Source organism: Hibiscus syriacus, unplaced genomic scaffold (assembly GCF_006381635.1).
Source record: "Hibiscus syriacus cultivar Baekdansim isolate YM2019G1 unplaced genomic scaffold, ASM638163v2 tig00008289_pilon, whole genome shotgun sequence".
NCBI classification, from domain to species: Eukaryota; Viridiplantae; Streptophyta; class Magnoliopsida; order Malvales; family Malvaceae; genus Hibiscus; species Hibiscus syriacus.
This window is the reverse complement of record NW_024062162.1, coordinates 638,860-653,074: the sequence shown is the minus strand read 5'-3', so window position 1 is coordinate 653,074 and position 14,215 is coordinate 638,860. Positions and strand designations below refer to the sequence as shown.

Genomic DNA, 14,215 nt, shown 5'->3' with positions numbered 1-14,215 from the left:
ATTCTATGTTAAATACCAACCATTTCAACATTATGGAAATCAAAGTCAGAGGCATATGGCAAAGAGGACTTTTATTTAACCATATGGAGTTGTATATTTTGTCTTATTATTTCCAGCATTTATACTTGTCTAATTACCTTATCCATTGGCTCAAAAATTCTGTCCACGACATTTTAACCCACAGTTTTACATTTCTGCATTCAATCTCTGCTATAAATACATCTTTCTCCAACCTTTCCTTATTGCGTTCCATACATCTTTACAAACCCATATTCTGTTATTTTCCTACTTCATTTTCACAACAAAACTTGAGAAGGAAAAAAAAAAGAGTTTAGTAGTAGCCATGGAAGGTTTAATTCCTTATCTGATCCATGCCATGAAGAAAGAAAAGCCTACTCACCGTTACCGGTCAATGTCCGTTGGGTCTAGCCGCGGCTACCATTTGTTATTGGGACAGTCACCGGCGGACTCCGTCGAGGGGTCGTCGCATAGGCGGACGAGGTCGGAGTTTCAGCCTCCGACGGCGGAGTATTTCGAGCAAAGGTCGGGTCTTGGTATGGTTAGCCCAAGGGGCAACAACTACGGTTCTTCTTTAAACTACACTTCACCGGCTGGCGGCTCCAAAGTTGGTTCGTATCAGCAGAACTCAAAGGCGAATAACGTTCATGTTTCTGATGCTCGGCGACGACGATGAACTTTGTAAAGGAAAATAGAAGTACTTGTTTTCAAAGATTTGTTTGTTTGTTATGTTCTGATTATCAACGCAAATGATTGTTTTTGTAATTTAATTGTACATTCAAACAGTATTTACATTATAATGATTAGTGATTAATGTCTGCTTTTGAATTTTTTTCATTTCTTATCTGAAACCGAAACCGCAAACGTTAGTGTGAAACTACAACTGGCTTTGGCATAAACGCAATTGCAAATTCAACCAAAAATTTGAAACGACAAAGTAAAGGAGGAGAATTAGACTGTTTTGACAGTGACATGTAGTACGATTAGAGCATTATAGGCTAAACTACACCAATGGTCACTAATTTTAAGTAAATTTTTGTTTTCCTCATTAAAGTTTTTAAAGTTATAAATTGGTTACTAAAACTATCAATTTGTAACAAATTACTCACTAATATTATTGATTTGTAATAAAATGACCATCCCACCATTGTCCCCACTAAATTGATGTTGTGGCAAGTGACAACCTTAAAAAAAAGGATAATATTTAGTTTTACTCTTAAACTATTGTTAAAATATCAAATGAATTCTTAAATAATTGTCTTATATCTGATTTATCCCAAAAGCTTTCTAATTTTTATTTTTATCAACATCCCACCACCTCTCCTATATTTGAACCACTTCCTTAAACAAATCTACATAATTGGTATCAAACCCTAAACTCACACTTAAAATAAATTGGAATCCAAAAAGTCTAGCTTTATATAATTAAGATGATGACACATGGTTAATCAAAAAGGATTATGTTTCCACGTTATTGGAATCTCTGTAGAATTTAATTTTTTCCCTTCTGTTGCGAATTGTGGGCTACAAGCCTTGTCTAAATAAATTTATTTTTTCGTTTAAAATGCTTGGAGCATGAAGTTACAATCAACAGAATTCTCAGGAAGTTGAGATAAAAATAGCTATCATCTTTTTTTACATACATAAAGTTCGATCATGTTTACTGATTATGGCAACACAAACATACAAGACCTCCAATGGCGGATTTGATACTCGTTACATTGTTGAGAGAGGTTACAAACTACAATTCAGAGCAGATGGAACCAACAAAACTAGTGGTTGGTATAAAAGGAAAAAATAAAACAACTACAAGAGTTGTCATGGCAGACTATATAAACCGGCTGCCATGGCCAAAGCCCATGAAAGCTAGACAACAAACTACTTACAACTGCCAAAAGCAAACCACCACTATGACGATTCGAGATTTTCTATCCGCCATTGAAGTAAAAAAAAAACTCAATCAACAAGTGTACAGAACATTGAGTTAGAAAACGCGAGACTCCATAAAACCAACGGTGGACGAAGCACAATAATAGTACAACAAGCTTAGCCCAAGAAGAAGTGAACAAGGCGGCAAACTAAAACCTTTTGACATGAAGAAAAAGATACCCATGGAATCTAGATCCCAGAAAAATCTATATTCTCAGGGACGTTCGGTCATGAAGAAGCCAACACCCATTATTGCCTTATTGGGATTCAAAAACATGGTGTAAGAGATTACTGATGAAAAGAAACCTGCAAAAAGTTACTGAGGAAGGTTGTTTGATATAGCGGAGGTGACGGGTGTGTGGAAAAAAATGCTTTAGAGGTAAACTAAATATAAAATCATCGTTAAATGATTCATTTAATGTTTTACTAATAATTTAGAGATAAATTTTATATATATATTTTTTGTTAATGTTAACTAGTCATCAATTTAATTGTGATAATGGTGGAATGATTATTTTATTATAAATCAATAATATTATTGATTAATTTATTAATTTTAAAATTTTAGTATATATTTAAACATTATTATTGATATAATTTACCCAACATTATAATTATAATTCATCTTTGAGTAGGAGGGCAAAATTCTTTAAATAATGTGATAAAAATAGTTTATTTAGGATGTTTGAGAATTTATTTGCTGAAATAGGTTCGTTATAGTATTGATTGAAAGATGTGAAAATTCTCTGAAACCTCAAATAAATCAATATGTTTTTGCCAACACATTTTCCAAAAAAATTTGTCATTAAAAAGAGATACAGCTATATTTTTGTGTATGTTATTTGAAAGAAAACTTAAGGTTTTTTGTTTTACTATAATTAATATTTTGAAATATATTTTTTCCATTGTACGATATTTTGTTAGTAAAAAAGGCATAGTCAATGTAATTTATTTTCATGGTTAATAATATTTTTTGTAAGTTTTAAAAAATGACTTACGAATTTATTTTTTGTAAGTTATTTTTTGAATTTTTCACTTCAAATAATAAATACAAAAAATAATAAATTTTGTATTAATATATTATTTTAATAAAATATCAATTATTAAAATATATTTATTAATAATTTTAATAGCATATCATTATATTTTTTAGTATTATAATAATATATTTAATTATATTATAATTATATATGATATTATATTTTTGTTTTAGTAAAGTTATTAAATCATTAAATATTTATAATATATTTATTAATAAATTTTATAATATAATATTTTTTAGTTTAATATTATAATACAATTCTGACTGAGATTCCTACACATAATTAATCAATTGAACTTGATGTTTCTATATTTATTCTTTTGAAAAGAAAACACTAATTACAGATAATTTTCCTCGATACAAAATATATAACGAAACATGTAAATAAAAAAGAAAGAGTTAATTGTATCATATATCCTCAAACTATCATCCTTATTTTAAATTGGTCCTTAAAATTTTGAATATTCTAATTTTATCTCCAAAAAATGTCTCACTCTATATTAGTCATTAAAATTTTGAGCATTACTATTTCATCCCCAAACTATGACCCTCATTTTAATTGATCCTCAAACTTTTTAATCTTCCAATTTCATCACCAAATATGTAATTAGTTTCAACCATAGTTTAACCTAATTTTTGTTTTTAAAACATATAATAATATAGTTTGGTCTAATGATTTTATTAACAAGGGATGTGATTAGTACATACATATAGTTTGGGATGAAATTGAGATGTTCAAAAAGTTTGGGGACTAATTTAGAATGAAGGTCATAGTTTGGGGATAGAATTAAAATGCTTAAAAGTTTGAGGATTAATTTATAATGAAAATCATAGTTTAAGGAAGAAATTGGGAAGTTTAAAAATTTAGACTAATTTAAAATAAGGATCATAATTTGAGGGCATTGATGCAATTAACTCAAAATAATATAGCTGGAAACTAAATATGTGAAGAAAAAAAAAGAAAAACAAAAACCACTGAGGTACGTCAACTAAGAGAGTGGAAATAAATAAAGAATAGCTTAATGTAAAATACAAATAGATAAGATGAACAATGAGGAATAAGATAGGTTACAAAAAGATTTTTAAATTAATTAAATTAAAGAGAAGGACAATGACAAATACCCCACATGATTTGAATACTAGTTGAAGATACTAAAATTTTTTTTTATCCATATTATTATTATTAATATTATTATTATCCTTATTATTATTAATATTATTATCATTATTATTATTAATATTATTATTATCCTTATTATTATTAATATTATTATCATTATTATTATTATTATTATTATTATTATTATTATTATTAATTATATTAAATATATTAAATACATAATAATAATTACAGGCCCAATTACAACTGGACCGTCCCAGTTACAAACCAACCAGAGCCGGTCCAAATCCAACCAGAAACCCTAAATATTTGGGTTTCCAGTTAGGGTTTCCTAACCCTAATCATCCTCAGCCGCCTCATCACAACCGTTGGATCTGGCACGATCCAACGGTCCACATGGTTCCAGAAAGAAACCCTAGGGTTTGATACCCTAGGGCCACGCGGCGCCGCCCCAGCTTCCACGCGGCTGCCGACAGTCTTCTCGCCGCCACGCCGCTGCCACGTCCCAACCGAAGACTCCAGAAGATAAAATGGCAGCCGTCCACGCCATGGCTACTCGGTGAGTCACCACTGGTAGTCCGGTGACTCACCGAGAGCCCTTCTTCGGACCGGTCCGACGGCTACAACGGTGGTGGCTATAAAAGCCACCACCCCATCTGCAAGAAAAAAAAGGGGGACAGAAACAGAGAAGAAAAAAAAAACAGAGAAAATAACAACTACCAACGATCCCAGTCTACAACAACAGAGCAAAAACAAAAGGAAAAAGGAAGAAAAAAACTTACCGAGGGAACCGTTGGTCATCAGAGCCTTTTTGGAGCCACCGGAAAGTCAAAGGTCGAAGGTATAAACTTTAGATCTACGCATTTCAGTAGTATTTTAGGCTAAAAAACCTACAGATCTAGCTTTAGGGAAAACCAGGCTTTAATTTGGGGTGGGATTTGTAATTTCCGGCCACCGGATATGGCGGCCGGCGGTGGTTTTGACGGTGGCTAACGGCGGCCGGCCGGAGAGCTTCTCTCTTTTCTAGAGAGAAGCGAGAGAATTTTTTTCTCTCAGAAAAGAGAGAGAGAGAGAAGAGAGGAGAAATGAAGCTGGCCCTTCGGGCCAGCTGATTTTAGGCTTAAATAGCCCTTCCCGAACGACGCCGTTTTGGGAAGGGCTATTCGCGTAATTACGAAATAGTTAAACCCCGTCCGCAGTCCTTCGTATTTGTAAATTTTACATTTTGGTCACTAAACTGAATTTGTAATAATTTTAATTTAGTCTTCGAATTTTAATTTTATTCATTTTAGTCCCTTTTATTAAAATAATATATTAGGATAAATGACAGATTTAATCCCTTAATTTTAATAAATAAAATTTTTATCCCTAGTTCATATTTTAATTAATTTTATTATAAAATTTGAATTTTAGATAATTTTGTTTTGGTCACTAAATTATTAAATTAAAAAATAAATATTTAATTAATTAGGAATTAGATTTAATTTTATTTTTATTATAATTTAGTTATTTATTTTATATGTTTTAATTTTACTGCTTAAAATACATTGTTTTAGTAATATTTTTTATTTTATATGGTTAAATATTTTTATATATCATAAATATATAATAAATAATAATTTTTAAATATTTATTTTTATCAAAGAAAAGGACAGTCTTAATACAACTGGATGTCCTATTCTGATATTTTAAAAATTAAAAAATAAACAATATTATTTAAATTAATATTTATCAATATCAAAGAAAAGAGCTGTCTTAAGGCACCTAGAAGTTCTTTTCGGATATTTTAAATAAATATAATTTTGAAAATAATAGAATTATAAATTAAATATATTTTTGAATTTTTAAAATTTTAATGATAGAGACAATTTATAATTAAAAAGTACCAATTTTGGGCGTTGTAGGGGTGCTAATCCTTCCCTAAACATAACCGACCACGAATCCCTTGTTATTATTAAAAAGAACGAATTTTGGTTATAAACGCAGATCAGTTTAATTTTTTAATTGATGTTTTTTAAAACTCTTTTAAAAAATATTTTTTTTTAGGTATTCGACCTACCTGACCCAAAAGGCCGATGGCGACTCTCAAATTATTTTTAAAATTATTTATTCACATCAATTTCCCCGCCAAAATAAATATTTCGTGCCCGGACGAAAACCGGTTACGACAGCTTGGCGACTCCGCTGGGGACCGGTCAAACTTTTAAAAATTAATTATAAATTGTCTCTATTAACTAAAAATTAAAAATTCATATATATTTAATTTTTAATTCTTTCTTTTCAAATTTTTTATGTATTTATTATTTTTATAATATTTATATGTGTTATTTGCAAGTATTTTATTTTATTAGTTATTTTGTCAGAGGTATGAACATTTCTCCTCACACACAACACTTGCATTGCATTACATAAAGCTCTATAATTGAGTTGTCCCTTTTAAGTGGGAGTGAAAGCGACGTCTTCGTGAGAATTTATTCTCCGTGTCAGACCTAGCAAGTAACTTTCGGGGTTCATATGCTCTATGTCTTCGTGAGAATTTATTCTCCGTGTCAGACATAGAGAAATGTATCCCCTCGAATTGAACTCGATCCACTTTAGCCTGTAATGGACTAGGATTGAGGGTTAGCAACCCAAGGGGGCACTAACAAGGACAATTTGGGTACCTTTACTCCTAGATCTGAAACCCTGCATATAAAAAACCTTAGAAACTCTTCCAATCCGAAGTCATGCCGAAATTTTTTCCAAAATAGGTGTACACACAGGAGAAATAATTCTGTCTTTTCTGTTAATTTATTTATTGTTTAAATTACATGCTTATTTAAATTATTTAAATTTAGAAAAGCATGTTTAAATAAAGAATATTTTATGTAAATGTTATTATTAAATTTCTTTATTATGTAAATTAATTTATTTTCTTTTTGTGTTTTCTTTATTTTTCTGTTTACATTGCATCATACAGGATAAAAGATATTGATCCTTGTGTTAATTGTCTCATTGGAAAGCCTTCATCTATGGATAAAAAGTGTTCAAGTCAAGTAATTCTAAACTCAGAAGTAAGACAGTGGGCTGAGGATTTACAAAGACAAGAAGGAGACAGTTTGCAGGATGATTATGTATCTGACTTGGCCAGTTATGCTTCAGTTTCACTAAAAAGAAACGATATGCAAGATTTGCGAAACATTTGGGAAAGTTGGGATTCAAACAAAAAATTGCAGTTTTATCAGACTTACGGAGACATCCCATATTTGCTCTATGTTGAAGTTGATGATGAATTACTCAGAGCCCTAGTTCAATTCTGGAATCCAGGGTACAATTGCTTCACTTTCAATAAGGAGGACTTGGTCCCTACTATTGAAGAATATACAACTTTGTTACATCTTGAAGGTGCTTTGGAGAATCGAATATATTCAAAGTCAATTAAAACTCAACCCTTTCGAGTTAAATTAGCAAAGATTGCCGGGGTACGAGAAGAATGGGTAGCAGCCCGTACAAAACAAAAAGGCGAAAGTGAAGGCATTGCTTGGACCAACATCAGAGAGCTTATTCAGAGTCATCCAGACGCTAAAGTACGATTTGATCTATTTGCTCTGGGTATATATGGTATAGTCATCTTCCCAAGAGTATTGGGATATATTGAAGCTGCAGTGGTAGACTTGTTTGAACAGCTACCGAAGAAGATTAATCCTGTTTCTGCAATCCTAGCAGAGACCTTCAGATCGTTAAATTCTTGTAGAAGACTAGGAGGTGGACGATTCTCAGGGTGTACTCAGTTGTTATATGTGTGGATCCGTAGTCATTTCTGGAGAACAGAAAAGGTTTCATATCGACGCTTTAATACGGATTATTCACCATTAAAGGAATTTCTGGAGCAGGAATGGCCAAAAGAAATTAAGAAAGATATGTGGATTAATGCCTTTCGAAATCTGCAAAGCAATGACGTTGTTTGGCGAGCCCCGTGGCAAATACAAAGGGAATTCTTTTATAGGTGTGGTGATTACAACTGGATAATGCTGCTCGGATTATGGGGAGGAATTGGATATGCACCACTTCTGGTTATAAGACAGTATGAAGGTCGTCAATTTGTACCTGTCACTGCTGGACTACAGTCATCTGAGTTCGCATTCCACAGCAAAAATTATAAAAGAAATATCATGGAAGCCGTTACAGCTTGGAAAACAACTTTTTGTATTCGAGCTAAAGCAGCAAAAGAAATGCTAACTCCTGATTATGAAAATTGGAGATCTGTCAGAAAAAACGAAAATATTCCTCTACCAGATCAAAATGAGGATATTTCTATGGAAGATCGCATTAAGGTGGTTCCATCAGAGATTGAAATCTTGAGAGATGAGTTTAAAGCAGAAAGAGATGGCTGGTCGAAAGAGTTAGAGCAAATGAGACAAGATAAAGTTATGTTGGGGGTTGACATTGACTTTCATTCATCACAATGTGCAATGTTGAGAAAAGATAAAGAAAAAGGTGAGGATGAGTACAGAGCCTTACAGAAAGATTATCAGGAGTTATATAAATCCCGGAAAGCATCAGGATCAAGCCAAGCAACAATACAGATGACCAGAGAATTGAACATTGAGAAAAGACGAGTTGAAGATCTAAAAGGAAAGAATAGTCGTCTACTCAAAAGCCTGGAAAAAGGAAAGCAAAAAATGGAAGATTTCGAGGTCAACAGAAGAGAGCGAATTATAAAACACAAGGCTGAACACCGTGAGATCATGAATCAAATGCAAAGAGAAAGAGATCGAGCCAAAGATTTAGAAGAGATGAAGAATGACATCTTTGTTAAATTTGAAAGCGAGAAAAGTATCATGTTCAAGGAATTTGAATCTGAAATGAACCAGTTGATTGCTGAGCTTGAAGTCAGAGGCCAAAAGATGGAAGAATCCAATGTTGAAAAAGAAAAATGGGAGCTAGAAAGAAAAAATTTCAACACCAGACTTGAGGTAGAGCAGGAAGTGGCTAGCAACTGGATGCAAAGATGCAGAAACAAAGATGTTCAAATCCAGAAGCTTAATCAAAGAACGCAAGAAGCACGAACAAAACTGGAAGAAGATCTGGATCAGTCTAGAAATAAAAACTCAGAGTTTAATGCTTACATTTTGCAACTTGAAGAATCATTGTTTCAAGAAAAGGTTCGTCTAGGGCCTAATGACCTCAAAGAAAGTAATGAGGAAAATGCTTCATTGCGAAGACGCATTAGAGATCTTGAAAAAATTCTGCACAATTGTCAAGTCAGAGTCACTGAGTTAGAGCAAACTCTTGAAGGAACAACTGAACGATGGCAAAAGTCAACTGAGTTCTATGTCGAAAGAAGTGAAGAAAGAAGCAATATGGTGTTCGAGGCCATGGTACAAATGAGTGAGGTTGCCAGATATGTTGGGGAACTAGCTGTTGAAGCCGAAATAATTGAGCATCAAGTTGATCCAGTTTCTAAGTATGGAAAGAAGGTGTCATGGTTAATGAAAGAAATTATAGAGCTTAATAGGAAAGCTACGCCTTATCTGTAGTTATGAACTATTATAAAGAAACTTTTGTATGCCGATGAAAGTTGTTCTATGACAGTTAACCTTTTGGGATCAATGTTTTTACATACATGCATTTTGCATACATTCATCAGTCATTTCATAATTTTCACTATGAATTATTTTATTAAGTTAAAATTCATCAATTAAAATTTGAAAAAATAATATTAAAAGATTTTTCAATCGCAGTTACTCTGGCCAAAAGAGAAATACTACATCACTACAGTACTAGACAAGCTACTAAGAGAATTATGGAGGATAAAATACAGCGTATTGAGGAACAGCATCATAAAGAACAAGAAGAAATGAGAATGAAGTTGGAAAAAATTGAAGCCAGTATTACAAATTCACAAGACAGTATGATGAAGAAGATAGAGGACATGTTTAAAAGGCAGGCTATCAGTGGAAAAATACATGAAAATCCTGTATCTTTTGACCAAGAACCCATATACCCTCTAGGTTTTCCACCAGAACCAATTTATCACTCTGGTACTACCCCTATACAAATCAATGCTCGTACATCTGCGTTACAAGAAATCAAACCACATGAGGAACAACAAGTGGATCCTGCATCTTCAAGCAAAAATCCGCTTATATCCGATGTGAAAATAGGGGACCTTAATACTGAGCATTTGATCCCAGATTTAAATGAGCTGAATGAGAAACAAAAAGTAAATGAAGAACTAACCAGACAGATCAAGAGCTTAGAAGAGCGAATGAAATCCGTGGAAATAACTGAATCATTCTATGGATTTGATGCTAGTGAGCTGAGTTTGGTTCCAGACCTAATCCTCCCTATCAAGTTCAAAGCTCCCGAATTTGATAAATATAACGGTACTACATGCCCTTCATCCCACATTACTATGTTTTGTCGAAGAATGGCAGGATATGTGAAGGACGAAAAATTGTTAATTCACTGCTTCCAGGATAGTTTGACAGGACCGACTTTAAAATGGTATACTCAATTGACCAAAGCCAACATTAGATCCTGGAAAGATTTGGCTAAAGCATTTTTAGAGCAGTACCGCCATGTGACAGACATGGTCCCTGATAGATGGACTCTCCAAAACTTGGAGAAAAAGAATAATGAAACATTCAGACAGTATGCCCAGAGATGGCGTGACACTGCGGCCCAAGTTCAACCACCTTTGTCAGAAAAAGAGGCCACAGTGATGTTTGTCCATACATTGAAGGCTCCTTATTTAAACCATCTAATGGGGAATGCAACCAGAAATTTTGCAGATTTGGTCATTTCTGGAGAATTAATTGAAAATGTCTTGAAAAGTGGCAAGATTGAATCAAATGATGGGTCTAGTTCCAAAAGACCTACGTACCGGAAAAAGGAGAATGAAGTCAACAATGCAAATTCTTACAGCAAGGATTCATCGAAAAGTGTTACAATAACCCAACCAAGGGTTAAGAAAGAGGAAACAAACACTAATCGAGCAGAGTCCAGAGGATCTCGAAAGGAAAATGAAAGGTTGTCTTTTACACCTTTACCAGTACCATATGCAGAGATCTATGATTCGCTGTTAAAAGCAGATGTTATAAGGCCCTATCCTTTGGTTCCCATGCAACCACCATTCCCTCCTTGGTATGATACAAAGGCACACTGTGTTTACCATGAAGGAATTACAGGACATTCTATTGAAAACTGTCTAGCATTCAAAAGGGTGGTTCAAAATTTGATCAACACTGGGAAGTTGGAATTCAATACACCATCCGCATCAAGTCATCCATTGCCAAATCATGGAGATAAAAACGTGAATGCAATTCAGGAAGAGAACAGAAAGAAAGCAAAGACTGACATTTCTGAAATTAAATCTCCGTTTGTTTGGATATTCCAACAGCTTTCTTTAGCCGGTATAATTCCACAACAATTCAGGCCAAAGCAGAATGAAGGCAAGAATTATTGTGAATATCATCAGGAGAAAGGGCATAAAATTCAACTATGTCCTGAGTTTAGAAACTTGGTGCAAAAATTGATGAACAACAGAGAAATAGAATTCTTTGAAGAAGAACCCGGGAAAAAAGAAGATGATGTTTGCTCATCAGAGGATTCTAAATCAAATCAAAGAATAAATGATCCTGTGATCATTAATGTGAAATCATCCACGATGATTCCTGCACCAATAAAGCCAAAAGTTGTTATTACCACTCCTCTACCATTTCCATATAAAGATACCCGTAGGGTACCTTGGAATTATACTACCAATGTTTCAATGGTAGGAGGACCTGTTTCTTTAGAAAAAACAGAAGAAAAAAATACAGAGTTTGAGTACTACATTGACGTCTGAAGCAGTGAGCGAGGTCGGTTTCTTTACAAGAAGTGGGAGATGTTACTCTCCCGAAACATCCAATGCTTCAGAACAAGTGAAAGCAAAAGGAAAAGCTGTGGCAATACCTCATAAGGTATTTGAAGATGAATCCCTTCCAGCATTCAATGAACCTGTGACAGAAAAGCAAGCTCAAGAATTTTTGAAATTCTTGAAACATAGTGAGTATAGTGTGGTTGAACAACTACACAAACAACAGGCGAGAATTTCTATTCTTGATCTTTTGATGAATTCAGAAGCGCATAGGAATGCTTTGATGAAAATCCTCAATCAGACATTTATCCCCGAAGATATATCCCTCAATAAACTTGACAGAATTGTGGGACATATAGCCGCTGACAATTACATAACATTCACAGACGATGAAATACCAGAAGGCGGAATGGGGTCAGTAAAAGCTTTGAACATCACGACACATTGTCATGGTCATGTGTTGCCAGGAGTATTGATTGACAATGGGTCTGCTCTCAATTTGATGCCTTTAGTCACACTTCAAAGAATGCCTCTGGATCAATCACACATGAAGAGTTATCAGAATGTAGTACGAGCATTTGATGGTACTCAAAAAGAAGTGCTTGGGAAAATGGAAATACCGTTGTTAATCGGCCCAGTCGTGTACAATATTGACTTTGTGGTGATGGACATCCACCCCACATATAATTGTCTATTAGGGAGACCATGGATTCATTCAGCAGGAGCCGTTCCTTTTTCATTACATCAGAAATTGAAATTTGTTGTTGATGGACAACTAATATGCGTCAGTGCTGAAGAAGAAATCATTGCGTCTGTAACAAGCGATGTTCCATATATCGACACCAATGATGAGGCTCTTGAATGCTCTTTCCGAGCTCTTGAATTTGTAAATGCAACCTTTATTGCAGAAGGAAGCAAAATTCCATATCCCAGACTGTCTGATTGCACCAAGATGACGGTACAACAAACTTTAGGCATCGGAGCTAAAGCTGGGAGAGGTCTAGGAAAGAATCTTCAAGGGATTTCAGTTCCTATCAGTATAAAGATGAAAAAAGACCGTTTTGGGCTAGGGTTTAAGCCCAATCTTCAGCAAAAGAACAAAGAGATTAAAAGAAGATGTGAAGACAAAAAGGCAAAATTAAAAGGAGGAGAAATCCTTTGGAAACACATGTCTTTCCCACAGTTGAAGACCATATTCAGATCAGGGGGAACAATTAATGTGGAACAGCAGCTTGTTGAAGCCTTTAAAGAAGAAAAGTTGACGAAAGATCAAGACATAGTTGAAGAAGCTATGAATGGATTATTCATCAACATGATCATGAATGACAACAAGACTGGCAAGTACTTGGATAGGATTCGACCATGTCTTCCTGGAGAAACACTCACCAATTGGACCACTGAAGATCTTCCTTTAGTTTTTAATATTAATGCAGAGTAATATTCAGAACTAATCTTTATGTTTAGCTCAAAAATATGAAAACTTTTTGTTATCTTGTAAAATAAATTATGTTAAATATAAGAAATTTTCTTTAAAATTTCAGATGGCAATCATTCTTTACATTTTCTTACATTTTTACATTTCATAAATTTACTATATTCTTTCGGAAATGTTCCGACTTAAATTTGCAGGTGTCACCGTGTTAATAGCATGTGTATTCCTAAATTTAATCCAGTGATAAATTTAGAGCAGCCTATATGTTTGGAAGAAATCAATGGTTGTGAAGATGAACTGGAATGTGATGTTCCTACTGAATTATTAAGATTGGTAGAAAAAGAGGACAAACAAATTCTACCCACAAAGAAGAGGTTGAGACTGTGAATTTGGGAACAGATGAAGACAAAAAAGAAAATTGGCACTACTCTGACAGTCCATATAAAACAAGAATTGATAAATCTCCTTCAAGAGTTCAAAGATATATTTGCCTGGTCTTATCAAGATATGCCTGGTTTGAGCACAGATATAGTGATACATAAGCTTCCAATCAATCCAGAATATAAACCAGTCCAACAAAAGCTCAGAAGAATGAGGCCAGAAATGTTGTTGCAAATTAAAGAAGAAGTGATGAAACAAATCAATGCAGGTTTCCTACAGGCATCTAAATACCCAGAATGGGTAGCCAACATTGTTCCCGTACTAAAGAAGAATGGGAAAGTTCGAATGTGTGTGGATTACAGAGATCTCAACAAAGCTAGTCCGAAAGATAGCTTTCCATTACCCCACATAGACACATTGGTGGACAATACTGCAGGGCACGCATGGTTT

At 33.8% G+C, this 14,215-nt stretch overlaps 1 protein-coding gene across 1 annotated transcript; it reads left to right on the top strand.

Annotated features, from left to right (window-relative positions):
* Window positions 1-341: 341 nt before the first annotated feature.
* Window positions 342-12,751, top strand: LOC120202196. Its single transcript, XM_039202664.1, has 2 exons — window positions 342-699; window positions 12,742-12,751. Exon 1 carries the CDS (start codon window positions 344-346, stop codon window positions 692-694), a length of 351 nt encoding a protein of 116 aa, XP_039058595.1. The 5' UTR covers window positions 342-343; the 3' UTR covers window positions 695-699; window positions 12,742-12,751.
* The last annotated feature ends 1,464 nt before the right edge of the window (window positions 12,752-14,215 follow it).

Bases quoted from the DNA above. Each gene is read 5' to 3' on its own strand.
- LOC120202196 (XM_039202664.1), top strand. From the start codon at position 344: ATGGAAGGTTTAATTCCTTATCTGATCCATGCCATGAAGAAAGAAAAG.